Below are 13766 nucleotides of genomic sequence, written 5' to 3'. Positions count from 1 at the left end.
TCAAAGTGCAATTCTAAGAATTCTAACCATTCCAGTCTATCCTAATCTCCTGAATCACTTTGACTGTTTTTCCCCAAACCTGGTTTGTATAGAAATCACATCTACCCAGAATATTTCAACACATTTTTTGTTAATCTCTACAAATGCTTCTCCAAAATTTCTTAGCACAATTGCAACACAGACTAAGAATAGAAAAAAAACAGGCAAGGATGCAGGAAAAGAAAAAGGATCCAGGGAGCTCAGTGAAAAGCTAGCCTGTAATTCCTATACAGGTTCAGTATCCCTAATCTGGAAATCCAAAACACAAAACTTCTTGAGCATCAACATGACACTAAAAAAATGCTCATTAGACTATTCTGGATTTCAGATTTTCAGATTAGGGAGGCTCAACCAGTAAGTACATAATGCAAATATTCCAAAATTCAAAAAAAAATCTGAAACATTTCTGGTCCCAAGCATTTTGAATAAAGGATACTTAACCTGTAGTTGAACACTTCAAATGCCAAAGTTACCATCTTTTGGTGATACAGGCAAGTCCCTAAATTACAACATACCTCTTCTTATATTCACAACCTGGAAACAATGGTAAAGAGTTGTTAGGTTCCCAGGCTTGCCCAATACCAGTCTATTCTGTTTATTCCACGGTATTCCTGAACAAGTCTTGAGTTCCAGATTCATTCATTTGAAAACAGTATGATATGAAAAGAGCACAGCCTATGGAGTCTGCCAGAGTCAGAAGGAAGTCCTGACTGCCAATTACTAACTCTATGACTAAACAAAACTTAACTTTTATGAGTCCTAATTTCCTCATATGTAAGACAGCACTGTCTGTCGTGGAGAGTTTGTAAGGATTAAAGATAATACAAAACCAACCAGCAGAGACTGCAATGGAGTAGGTATTCAATAAATAGAGGCAATTATATTACCCTCTACCCTTCTCTATTACCCTCTGCGGACATTGTTTTTATTCCCTATGTTGCCATAAGAACCCCATTCAGGGCCAGGCGTGGTGGCTCACGCCTGTAATCCCAGCACTTTGGGAGGCCGAGGCAGGTGGATCACAGGAGTTTGAGACCAGCCTGGCCAACATGGTGAAAATCGTCTCTACTAAAAATACAAAAATTAGCCAGGCATGTTGGTGGGCACCTGTAATCTCAACTACTCGGGAGGCTGGGGCAGGAAAATCACCTGAACCCAGGGGGCGGAGATTGCAGTGAGCTGAGATCGTGCCACTGCACTCCAGCCTGGGCGGCAGAGCAAGACTCCATCTCAAAAAAAAAAAAAAAAAAAAAAAAAGAACCCCATTCCGGGCTGGGCATGGTGGCTCACACCTGTAATCCCAACTCCATGGGAGACCAAGGTGGGTGGATCACCTGAGGCCAGGAGTTCGAGACCAGCCTGGCCAACAGGGTGAGACCCTGTCTCCACTAAAAACGCAAAAATTAGCTGGGTGCAGTGGCACGCCCCTGTATTCCCAGGTACTCAGGAGGCTGAGGCAGGAGAATTGCTTGGAGGTTGTGGTGAGCTGAAATCGTGCCACTGCACTCCAGCCTGGGTGACAGAGTAAGGCTCTGTCTAAAGAAAAAAAAAAAACCCCATTCAGGATTTATTAGATGGAATTTGGGATTTGGCATCGAGAAAATCTGGGTTTGATTCCAGGACCCACCTCATACAAGCTACTGAACTTTAGGTTGGGTATTTAATACCTCTGAACCTCTCATTGTCCACCTGTTACTCAAAAAAAAAAAAAAAAAAAAAAAAAACTGACACAGTTTGTAAACTGGCATAAAGTGTACAGTATCAGAAATGTTAGCTTTTACCTACTCCAAAGGGATCCTGCTCAAAAATTACCCACCTTCTGAGATTAAATGTGCTAATGAAGCAAATGTCACAAGAGGAGGAAAGCAAGCTGAAGTGAGTAGCTCACAGTAACATACTGAGATGATATCCCCTTCATACTCCTAGACTTTAGAACATACTTGTTAACCCAAATAAAGCTCCTGGTAGAATTCCAGACAAAACATAAAATTAAATTTTAAAGTTAAGCTGTATGAAGACTTTTCTGTCCTTACCCCCAACCTACCAATCTGCATCCTGACAAACCTTCTTAAGCAGTTTCTACTCCTTTTCACTCAGCTTTCCTTCCTATTTCCCAGAATAGTTCCCATAACAAAGGCAGTATGAACTAGCTCTAAGGTAGAGCACAGAGAACTGGCTAAACATGTGTGTTCAAGTTAAGCACTGTCCTTGGCATGAAAAATTCAATCTGGTCATATTAAACGAAGATGGAAAAGTCTCTTCTCTATGTCTACATAAATGACTATATAAAAACACTTTCAGCCAGGCATGGTGGCTCACACCTGTAATCCCAACACTTTGGGAGGCCGAGGAGGGCAGATCACCTGAGGTCAGGAGTTCCAGACCAGCCTGGCCAACATGACGAAACCCTGCCTCTGCTAAAAACACAAAAAACTAGCCAAGCGTGGTGGTGGGCACCTGTAATCCCAGCTACTTGAGAGGCTGAGGCAGGAGAATTGCTTGAACTCAGGAGGTGGAGGTTGCAGTGAGCCAAGATCGCGCCATTGCACTCCAGCCCGGGCGACAGAACGAGACTCCATCTCAAAAAAAAAAGAAAAACTTTCTGGCAAGGTGCAGTGGCTTACGTCTGTAATACTGGCACACTGGGAGGCCAAGGCAGGCAGATTGCTTGAGCCCAGGAGTTTGAGACCAGTCTAGGCAACATGGCAAAACCCCATCTCTACAAAAAAAAAATACAGAAATTAGCTGGGAGTGGTGGTGCACACCTGTAGTCCCAGCTTCCTGGGGGGGCTGAGGTGGGAGGATCTCCAGAACCCAGGAGGTTGAGGCTGCAGTAAGCCATGATGGCATCACTGCACTCCAGCCTGAGCAACAGAGCAAGACCGTGTCTCAAAAAAAAAAAAAAAAAAAAAAAAACTTTCTATTTTTAATATTATTTACCCCATGGCAACTTTTAAAACCCTGTCCTTGCACACACCTGTGGTCTCAGCTACTTGGGAGGCTGAGGTGGGAGGATTGCTTGAGCCCAGGAGGTCGAGGCTGCAGTGAGTGGTGTACACACACCACTGCACTCCAGCCGGGGTGACAGAGCAAGTCTCTGTCTCAAATAAAAAAAAAAAAAAAGAAAAGAAAGAAAAAAAACTGTCCTTTTTAACGTAGTAGAATCTTTTCAGATGTTTTGCTATTAATAATACAATCTACTAGTTAAAAGTCAACAGAACCAAAGAACTAATAAACTGCCACAAGAACTTAAATGCACCACCGCCAACAGAGTTTCTCAGCTACACACCTAAGCTAAACTGGACTGCACTTTCAAACTGAAGAAAAACGAAATGAAAAGTGAATCTCAGAACAAAAATCACCCAAGCAATAACTTAGCTCACCTTATTTAAAAATTCTCAAAGCACACGTGAACTGCATACTTTCACTGAGAAGAGGTATATATCTATGAAGAGTATTAGTTACAAATAACCCAATCAGGTCACAGGAAGGATACAGAAAGACCTCAACAGACACTCTAATGGATATTTCTAATATTATTCATTCCCCATTCTTAGCACCAAAGTCAGCAGCACCACCTACCACATCAACTTCCACATCACTTTCTGAGCCTGACCCTGTCTGAGTCCCTTAGGGAGGCAACTAGTGGCCTGGATCATGCAGCCCAATGTATAAGGGCTACTAAGGTATTTAGATAATCATTGCTTTGTGTGAATTCTTTTTTTTTTTTCCCCAGTATGAACAAAACACCTCACTGGTGTCAGATTTAGGATTATACCCCACCCCACCCCCGCAAAAAAAGAAAAAAAAAATGGGGCCACTGACTGTAGCTCTATTAGTGCACCATGGCACTAACATTTTATAAAGTGAGAGACTGTATGAGAAATAACATGACTTAATTAGAGATATTAGCAATGAAGTTTTAAAGTGCTTCAAAGTTACATGATTGTAGCAAGAGGAGTAAAGGAAAGGGGTCAGAGAGGGTTAAAAAAAAAAAAAAAAAAAAAAAAAAAAAAAAGCATTACAGCATACAACTACCTGAAAAAGAAATAGTACACAGACAGGTTAAAACATGTTTACAGTTACCAACAGTTGCCAACACATAGTTACCACACTATATACTTGTCAGATTTCCCAACATGCAAAACAAAAAGGAGCCACCCGTGTATGAAGCACTTATCTACTGACTTCTACGAGAAGACATAACTTTTCTGGAAAGGGAGCAATTAAACTTACTGTGCTCTCCTTTTGGCTTTCAAAAATCTTTAAAACTTTCAGCAAATTAAGGTTCTCCTCAATTTCAAGGCTTTTCATGTTAAGTTGAATAAAAGTTGCCTATTTTTAATATCGATAAACTACAAGATCACTTTTATATTTGCAAACTATATCCACATCTCTACTAGATTTTCAAAAGTTTTTCGAATGGCTAAATATAAAGTTTGCACAAAGTGATACAGTAGATGTGGCAGGCATTCAACAAATTCACTTATCAGGAGAATTCCTAAAGTAAAAGCTTGAAAGAAAAATTGTGAAGATAAATTCCGAGTAGTGCTACCGAAGATACAATGTTACTAACATGAAAACTGAGAAATATTCAAAACATTCTGAAAACAGCATCTCCCTCTAAAAATAAAGAGGGGAAGCATTTGCCAACACAGAAACATCGGTTCTTAAAAATTATAATCACATGGGAGGCATTTCTATAAATAATTTAGTTCTGAATTGCAATAACCCTAACCTTTCAAAGCACGTTTTGGCCTTGCCTTACCGAAAGCAAGAGCATTCCTGGTGCCTTTATATTTATACAAAGGACTGTGCTACTTTGTTTCTAGTGCAAACTGTTGGTTTACACAGTCAAAGATCTTCAAAACTACCATACACAGTTCACTTCCAATCATCCAAAGAGAAACGAACAAACAAGCATCTGTCATAAAGTCCCAAGAGTTTTCTAATTTACAATAACAGATATTTTTACGTTGTAGTTCGGAGGCTACCTCTGTTCGTTTCTGTATTTGGATTCATATACTATACATTTACTTAGCTTGTTAAGAGAGAAACCTCAGAAAATAAGCAACCGGCGATGACACCAGTCTATTTTAAGTTACTTATGAAGCCTACAGCTCAAGAACTTTTGGGAGAAGGGAGAGTATTTAAGCCGTTTTTCCAAGGAGTTAAGAACAATTCGTGTTTGATAATTAATGATAGCAGCCGTAACAACCTCTTAGAATATATTATGGTGGGGCGGAAGTGAAAACGATGAGAGGGGGAAAAAAAAAACCCGACTTGAAAATGGACAAGCAGGCAGATTTACAAACCTTTAATTAAAGGAATTTTAAGATGAACTTCTCTCAAACGCCCTCCCTCACTCCCCACACCCGCTTCCTCCTCTCCTCCGGGAGGTCGGTGTAATGTGACTCATGACAAATTTTTTTAAAATAAATAAATAAATAAAAGACACACCCTCTGGGGGCTGAAACTGACATAATCGCCCCCACCCCACCCTCCGCCGACAACAACACACACCCCGCTGGTCCTCTCCCTTCTGCGGCTTCAGCCTCGTCCCTGCCCTCTCCTCTCCCCTCTCCCGTCTTGGACCTCCTCTCCCGGCGCAGAGTGGCGGCGCAGCGGCAGCTGGGGGGTATTCCGGGACGCCGGCCCCGCGGACTGGAGGCTACCTGGGGGGCGCGCGACCCCGGTGGCCGGGCCCTGGGGGAAGCGGACGCGAGGGGGGCGCCGGGCTGCGGCGGCGGCGGGCTCCCGACTCCCTCGCCCATTTTCTCTCTCCCCTTCTATCGGTTTCCACCACCACAGCCACTTCCTGTATCGCAGCCCGACTCCCTCAGCCCGGTCACTCGCTCCGTCCCCGGTTGGGGCTGGGGTTGGGGCTGCGGTAGGGGCTCGGGTTGGTGGCAGCCGCTGAGGTCAGGGCAGTTCCCCACCCCGCCCAGTGGGCTGGTCACTCCGGCGGGTCCTCGACCCGGCCAGCGCCCGCCGGCCGCCAGCGCGCCTCACCTGTATGTAGTTGTTTTCACAGTAGTCCGCCACCCGAGTCAGGTTCTGGTAACTCTCGATCAGCGCCCTCTTGCCAGACGGGATCTCCTCCTCTAGTAACATCTGCAGCTCTGCCATTTTCCACCCCTCTGCATCGCTTCCTCTCGCGTTAAAGAGACAGAGGCAGCAAGGTCCGCCGAGGCTCCGAGCACCTCACAGCCCGGATACAAACTGCCTACCCGCCCTCCCGCCTGGTATTGTGGGACTGCACCTCCTCCCCTTCCTCCTCACTCTCTCCGGCCCCCCCTACACTCACTCCGCGCAGCCTCCTGAACCTCGTTCTCTCGCGAGCGTTTATTTCTCCCACCCCACGGGCCGCGGGATTTTTTTTTTCTTTCGCACTGTCTTCTGGGAATTGTAGTCTCTCCTAGTCTAGGCTGCCTGTTCAAGGCGCATGCGCCCAGACACCTCCGAAAACCAACGCGGCAGAGCGCAGAAAGCGAAGACCGAGGGTGGGGGGAGGGGGCGGTGTTGGGGGGAAGTCCGGAGTTTCCTCACAGCTCCGGAAGGTGGCGCCACAGGATGATTGTGGGGGAATGAAATCTGTTCCCCGAGTTTCATGTGAAACTTGGCAGAACTTGGTTAATTAGGAAATGTCAGTGAATCAGGGACACCCATTCAGAGAAGGATTAAAAAGGGACAGAGTACGGAAAACTAGATTTTTACTTCCTCTGCCTTCTTAGAAATAACGCGAATCAGGCTTTACTTTCTGAACTTCCGCCCCCATCAATTCATTTAAAATTTAGCAAACATTTCTAGATTGCCAGCTGTTTACCAAGCGGTGTACCAGACACTGGGGGTATAAGTTGAGTACGAATACTCCGTGCCCTTAAAGACTCAATTATAAGATAAACATACATAGCTTGTAGTGCTTTCCTGTCCTAATTTCTCTTTTCTCTGACTCTCCTTGGCATGTAATCTTCCTACACTTTTAAGGTCATGTGCACGTTTTTTTAGGGGTGGGGGTTGTTTGTTTGTTTGAGACAGGATCTCACTGTTACCCAGCCTGGAGTACAGGGGCGCAATCACGGGTCTCTGCAGCCTAGACCTCCTAGACTCAAGCAATCCTCCTGCCTCAGCCTCCAGGAGTAACTGCAACTACAAGCATGGGTTACTACACCGGGCTGAGCCTTTTAATTTTTTGTAGCGACAGGGATCGAATTATGTTTCCCTCGCTGGTCTCGAACCCCTGGCCTCAAACAATCCTTCTGCCTCAACTTCCCAAACTGCTAGGATTACAATCATGAGCCACCCACCCTGACCCTTGGTTTTTTGCTCCTGGATTTTTGTTTTGTTTTGTTTTTATCACCTGCTTTGGAATAGTCTCAAAAGGCCCTATATTTCAAGCTCTTCAACAGGAACATTAAATGCTTCAGATGTAACCAGCTATGAAAAGTGTTGTCCAAAGGCCGAAGAGGAAACTAAAGATCATTGTAAAATCCATATGTTCATGTATCTCCACAAAGTCATTTAGAATCAAAATAACTAGGAGTAACAACATCACTCAACCAAATTAAAAATTGCCAGCACCAGGTATTTATTGAATATTGCCTTTACTGGGGACTTATTCAGGGCCCCAGGGAACCAGTTTCCCTCTTCAACCTCTGAAAGGAAAAACTCAGTTTCCTACTAAAAACGTTAACTTCCCCTTGCCACCAGATTCTCCATCAAGGATTCTATCAAAAGATAACTATTATACCTATTACAGATATTATGGAAAGTAATACATTTATTATCTGGAATAGGTATAACAGTTATCTTTTGATATTTATCGTTAACCCAAACACGACTTAATCCAAGTTATTAAAATTTAATGTATTATTAATCTTGGTCTCTGCTTGAGGTTTAACTGTAGAAATCACTCAGTTTGCATATATTCAAATATTGACACATTTCAACAACATTGGGGAAGTGATTAGGGAGGTGATACTAATTTACTATTTTCAATGTACTGTCCATGCAGTTGAGCTATGAATGAATAATAATGATGATGATGATAAATACAAATAAGAAGTACTGTCAGATTTCTTCTCACAACTCTGAGAGATAGATAATATAAGTATTATTTTCCTTCCTTATCAAATAAAGAAATTTAAGCTTAGATAGGTTAAGGAGTTTAGCTAAGGGCACTGAAAATGCCGTCAAGTTTCCTAGGTTACTGATTGATATGGCTTGGATCTGCATCCCTGCCAAATCTCATGTTGAATTGTAATCCCTGATGTTGAAGGTGGGACCTGGGGGAAGGGTGAGTGGATCATGGAGCAGATTTCTCATGAACGGTTATGCAGCATCCTGTTGGAACTCTCCTCATGATCTTCAGTGAGTTCTCCTGAGATCTGGTCATTTAAAAGTGTATGACAGCCCAGTGCAGTGGCTTGCGCCTGTAATCCCAGCACTTTGGGAGACCAAGGTGGGAGAATCACTTGACTTCCAAACTGGGAGACCAACATGACAAACTACTACCGCTTGAGTTTCAGACCACCCCGGGCAACATGGCAAAAACCCGTCTCTACAAAAAACACGAAAAATTAGCCAGGTGTGGTAGTGAGCACCTGGAGACTCAGCTACTTGGGAGGCTGAAGTAGGAGGATTGCTTGAGCCTGGGAGGCAGAGATTGCAGTGAGCCAAGATCACACCACTGCACTCTAGCCTGGGTGACAGAGGGAGACCATGTCTAAAAAATAAAATAAATGTATATGACACCTCCCCACCTGCCTCCTGCTCCCCTCCTGCCACGTGAGACACTTCTCTTCCCCTTTGCCTTCCCGCCATTATTGGAAGCTTACTGAAGCCTCCCAGAAGCAGAAGCCACTATGCCTCTGGTACAGCCTGCAGAGCCATGAACCAATTAAACCTCTTTTCTTTATAAATTACCCAGTCTCAGATAGCTCTTTATAGCAGTGCTAGAATGGACTAATACAGTGATCTTTCCAAAATCCAGTGGATAGTGCAACCTTGTACAAATATCTGTGGCTCATGTAAAGTTCACTAAAAGAACTTATCCCTCATGCCTTAAAGGTGACGAGGAACAGGAGTAGGAGGAAGGGGAGGAGAAAGGGGTGGAAGAGAAGGGGGAGGAGGAGGAGGAGGAAGAAAAAGAAGGAGAAGGAGGAGAAGGGAGAAGAAGAAGGAGGAGGAGAAAAGAAAAAGGAGGAGGGAGAGAGGGAGCGGGGGGAGGAGGAGGAAGAGGGGAAGAAGAAAGAAGGAAGATGAGGCAAACCAAAACCTGGGAGAAAATATCTGCAAAACAAATACCTTGATAAAGGAGTTATACCCTAATATATAAACAACTCTTACAATTCAGTAATAAGATGACAAACCAGTTTTTTAAAACAAGCCAAAAGGCTGGGCACAGTGGCTCACACCTGTAATCCCAGCATTTTGGGAGGGTCACTTGAGCCTAGGAGTTTGAGACCAGCCTGGACAACAGGCTGTCTCTACAAAATGTATATATTTTTTCAAGTAGCCAGGCACGGACTGGGCACAGTGGCTCATACCTGTAATCCCAGCACTTTGGGAGGTCAGTGTGGGCCGACCACTTGAGGCCAGAAGTTCGACACCAGCCTGGTCAACACGGGGAAACCCTATCTCTACTAAAAATAAAATACAAAAACTAGCTGGGCATGGTACTTAGGCGGCTGAGGCAGGAGAATTGCTTGAACCCAAGAGGCAGAGGTTGCAGTGAGCTGAGATCACGCCACTGCAGTCCAGCCTGGGGACAGAGGGAGACTCTTATCTCAAAAAAAAAAACCAAAAACAGCGCGGTGGCTCACACTTGTAATCCCAGCACTTTGGGAGGCTGAGGCGGGCAGATCACCTGAGGTTGGGAGTTCGTGACCAGCCTGAGCAACATGGAGAAACCCCATCTCTACTAAAAATACAAAATTAGCTGGGCGTGGTGGCATGCACCTGTAGTCCCAGCTACTCGGGAGGCTGAGGCAGGAGAATTGCTTGAACCCGCGAGGCGGAGGTTGCAGTGAGCCAAGATTGAGCCGTTGCGCTCCAGCCTGGGAAACAAGAGCAAAACTCTGTCTCAAAAAATAAAAATAAAAAATAAAATAAAATAAAATAATCTACTGTATGATTCCTCTTCCAAGAAATTTTAGAAAAGGCAAAATTACAGTAATAGAAATCAGATCAGACTTTGCCAAAGGCTGGAGTAGTTGTGGGGTGACAACAAAGGGATGCAAGTGAACTTTTAGAGGTAAAGGAAATGTTCAATATCATCGCTGTACTGGGGGTTACATAACTACATACATTTGTCAAATCACATTGAATTGCACACTTAAAATCTGTGCCTTTTGCCAGGCATGGTGGCTCATGCCTGTAATCCTAGCACTTTGGGAGGCCCAGGCAGGTGGATCACACGAGGTCACAAGTTCAAGACCAGCCTGGCCAGCGTGGTGAAACCTCGTCTCTATTAAAAATACAAAAATTAGCCGGGTGTGGTGGCACACACCTGTAATCCCAGCTACTCAGGTGGCTGAGGCAAGAGAATCACTTGAACCTGGGAAGCAGAGGTTGCAGTGAGCCGAGATCATGCCACTGCACTCCAGCCTGGACTACAGAATGAGACTCCATCTAAAAAAAAAAAAAACTGTGCCTTTTATTGCAACTAAATTATACCTCTGAGCCGGGCATGGTGGCATCCCTAGCTATTCGGAAGGCTAAAGCAGGAGAAGCCCAGGAGGCTGAGGTTGCATTGAGCTATGATGGCTACCCTTCACTCAAGTCTGGGTGACAAAGCAAGATCCTGTCTCAAAATAAATAAATAACTAAAGTATATCTCGATGAAACCGGACAAGGAAAATGCAAGCAGGGAAACAATTCCTTGCTTCAAATAATAAAAAAGGAAAAACTACGTATTTTTGTTGTATTTGATGTATGATGAAAAGTATAAGTGACTGAAAGTTCAAGAGTTAACATTAAGAATTGCAGGTAGGGCTGGGTGCGGTGGCTCACACCTGTAATCCCAGCACTTTGGGAGGCCAAGGTAGGCGGATCACCTGAGGTCAGGAATTCGAGACCAGCCTAGCTAACATGTTGAAACCCTGTCTTTACTAAAAATACAAAAATTAGCCGGGCGTGGTGCTGGGTGCCTGTAATCCCAGCTACTCAGGAGGCTGAGGCAAGAGAATCACTTGAACCGGGAGACAGAGGTTGCAGTGAGCTGAGATCACGGCATTGCACTCCATCCAGCCTGGGCAACAAGAGTGAGACTCCATCTCAAAAAAAAAAAAAAAAAAAAAAGAATTGCAGGTAGACACTATGACACTGAATTAAGGGCATCATGCTAACTTTTTAAGTCTAACTTCTCTCCCATAATGTGCACCTTTATATTCTTTATTGAGTTAGTATTTTTCTGTGGATTTTATGCAAATAAATTATAATGAAATGCCTTTCAAAGAAATCCCAACAGAATAAGGAAAAACAGTGGCTGTATATACCTAATGATGTATTCTTAGGGCTAAATCAGACCTTGCACATTTCATTTTATGGATGTCTAGTCAGACTAATAAATTTGGTCATGAAAAACTGTATGTAACTGAAAATTCGGCACATATGCATGAAGAGAAATTGAAATTTCATGTATCTCACTCAGAAATAGCAGATCGCTGACGATCATAAAGACTCACTTCAGAATAATTAAGAGATGTTCCAGGCGAAATCATAATTTGGATTATTTTGGTACATAATTGCTGATCTTATTATCTAGCACACCACATACTGAGAGAACTTCAGAATCCTGCAAAGTTAATTCATGATATGGCATCCTAGGACATTACATTGGAAGTGAGTGGTCCACAGACCAGAATGTAGAGCAGCAGTGAGAACTAGTGGAAAGAAACCAGGGGTCAGGCAATCAAGGTTCTCCCCCTAAACCTGCCTGCCTCCCCAACCCCTGCCACCCAACGCACCCACCACCACCACCAGCACTGTGTGACATGACCACCGCCTCCATGAAAACAGGGTAGGGAGGAGTATATTACTCTACTAGGGCTGCCATAACAAAATACCACAGACTGGGTGGCTTAAACAACAGAAATTTATTTCATACAGCTTTGGAGGCTGGAGGCCTAAGATCAAGAAGTTGGCAAGGTTGGTTTCCCTGAAGTCTCTCTTCTTGGCTTCTAGATAGTTGCCTTCTTGCTGTGCCCTCACCTGCACCCACGTATTTGGTGTCTCTTCTTCTTCTTATAGGGACACCACTTATATTGAATTAGGGCCCCATCCTAAAGACCTTATCTTAGTCATATCTTTAAAGGTACTGGGGGTTAGGACTTCCACATGTGAATTTTGAATGGACACAATTCAGTCCATAGCAATGAGTTGACTGACATTCTAGGGTTTTACAACAACTCTCAATTATTTCCTCTCCTTGCTTTTTTTTTTTTTTTTTTTTTTTTTTTTTTTTTGTGAGACAGAGCCTTGCTCTGTTGCCCAGGCTGGAGGGCAGTGGCGTGATCTTGGCTCACTGCAACCTCCACCTCCCGAGTTCATTCAAGTGAATCTCATGCCTCAGCCTCCTAAGTAGCTGGGATTCCAGCCACGTGCCACCACAACCAGCTAATTTTTGTATTTTTTGGTAGAGACGGGGTTTCACCATGTTGCCAGGCTGGTCTCAAACTCCTGATCTCAAGTGATCCACCCACCTCGGCCTCCCAAAGTGCTGGGATTACAGGCATGAGTCACCGTGCTCAGCTGTGGGTTTTTTTTTTTTTTTTTTTTGAGACCGAGTCTTGCTCTATTGTCCAGGCTGGAGTGCAGTGTCACAGTCTTGGCTCACTGCAAACTCCACCTCCCGGGTTCAAGCGATTCTCCTGCCTCAACCACCCAAGTAGCTGGGATTACAGGTGCCTGCCATCACGTCCAGCTAATTTTTTGTATTTTTAGTAGAGACGGGGTTTCACCATGTTGGCCAGGCTGGTCTCAAACTCCTGACCTAGTGATCTGCCCACCTCAGCCTCCCAAAGCACTGGGATTACAAGCATGAGCCACTGTGCCCGGCCAGTATGGTTTTTAGATGAGTAAATCTCTTGTTAATTTTGGAAGCTGCTGAACCAACGTCTCCTCCGACATCTCCTCCTCCACCTCCCTTTTGAACTTCAGTAAGATATTGTAAGCATTTGTAACAGAGCAGTTTCTGGAGCCATTAACCTGGCCAGGTATAAAGTGGTGAATTGGAAGCTAGTGACAGTCTTCCCTGAACTTTGAGCCTCAAACTCTTCCAATGGTTTTATAAATCCCCCACTGCTTCAAATATCTACAGTAATTTTTGTTTCCTGACTGAACTCTGATACAACTAAACACAAAACATATTAAAAGTTCTGATCCTTTCATAGTTCATAAGTATGATGATTGGGTTTTCACACTATGTGTAAGATGTGCCTCCATCAAACCTTGTTAGGATGTTGGCGTATTACCCATCTGATGTGGGGGGAAAATAAAAGTTCAATGTAGTCCCAGCTACTCAGGAGACTGAGCCAAGAGGACCACCTGAGCCCAGGAGTTCAGGCTGCTGTGGGAAATGACTGAACTTGTGAATATCACTGCACTCCAGCCTGGGCAACAGTGCAAGACCTAGTCTCTGAAAAAAACAGTTCTAGAGGAAAATGACAATCCACATAAAGTTAGTATTTCTTTTGTTGGAAGTTACAGAAAACGACTCAAGTAAG

At 44.1% G+C, this 13766-nt stretch overlaps 1 protein-coding gene and 1 non-coding gene across 12 annotated transcripts in view; one reads left to right on the top strand and one right to left on the bottom strand.

The window, feature by feature from the left end:
- The window catches only part of ABI1 (abl interactor 1), a 118847-nt gene extending 112454 nt beyond the window's left edge, over nucleotides 1-6393 (bottom strand). For all 11 annotated transcript variants that reach the window (XM_003269378.4, XM_030799006.1, XM_030799005.1 and 8 more), the window contains exon 1: nucleotides 6052-6393. In XM_003269378.4, coding sequence (XP_003269426.1) covers nucleotides 6052-6168 — 117 coding nt within the window. In that variant the 5' untranslated portion in view covers nucleotides 6169-6393. The remainder of the gene's footprint in view (nucleotides 1-6051) is intronic.
- Nucleotides 6394-13421: 7028 nt separating this feature from the next.
- On the top strand, nucleotides 13422-13524 carry LOC115831377. Its single transcript, XR_004026891.1, has one exon. It is a non-coding gene; the product is annotated as a small nucleolar RNA U13 (small nucleolar RNA).
- The last annotated feature ends 242 nt before the right edge of the window (nucleotides 13525-13766 follow it).

The sequence above is a fragment of the Nomascus leucogenys genome, chromosome 18 (genome assembly GCF_006542625.1).
Source record: "Nomascus leucogenys isolate Asia chromosome 18, Asia_NLE_v1, whole genome shotgun sequence".
Lineage (NCBI taxonomy): Eukaryota > Metazoa > Chordata > Mammalia > Primates > Hylobatidae > Nomascus > Nomascus leucogenys.
This window is presented reverse-complemented; position numbering and strand designations above follow the sequence as displayed.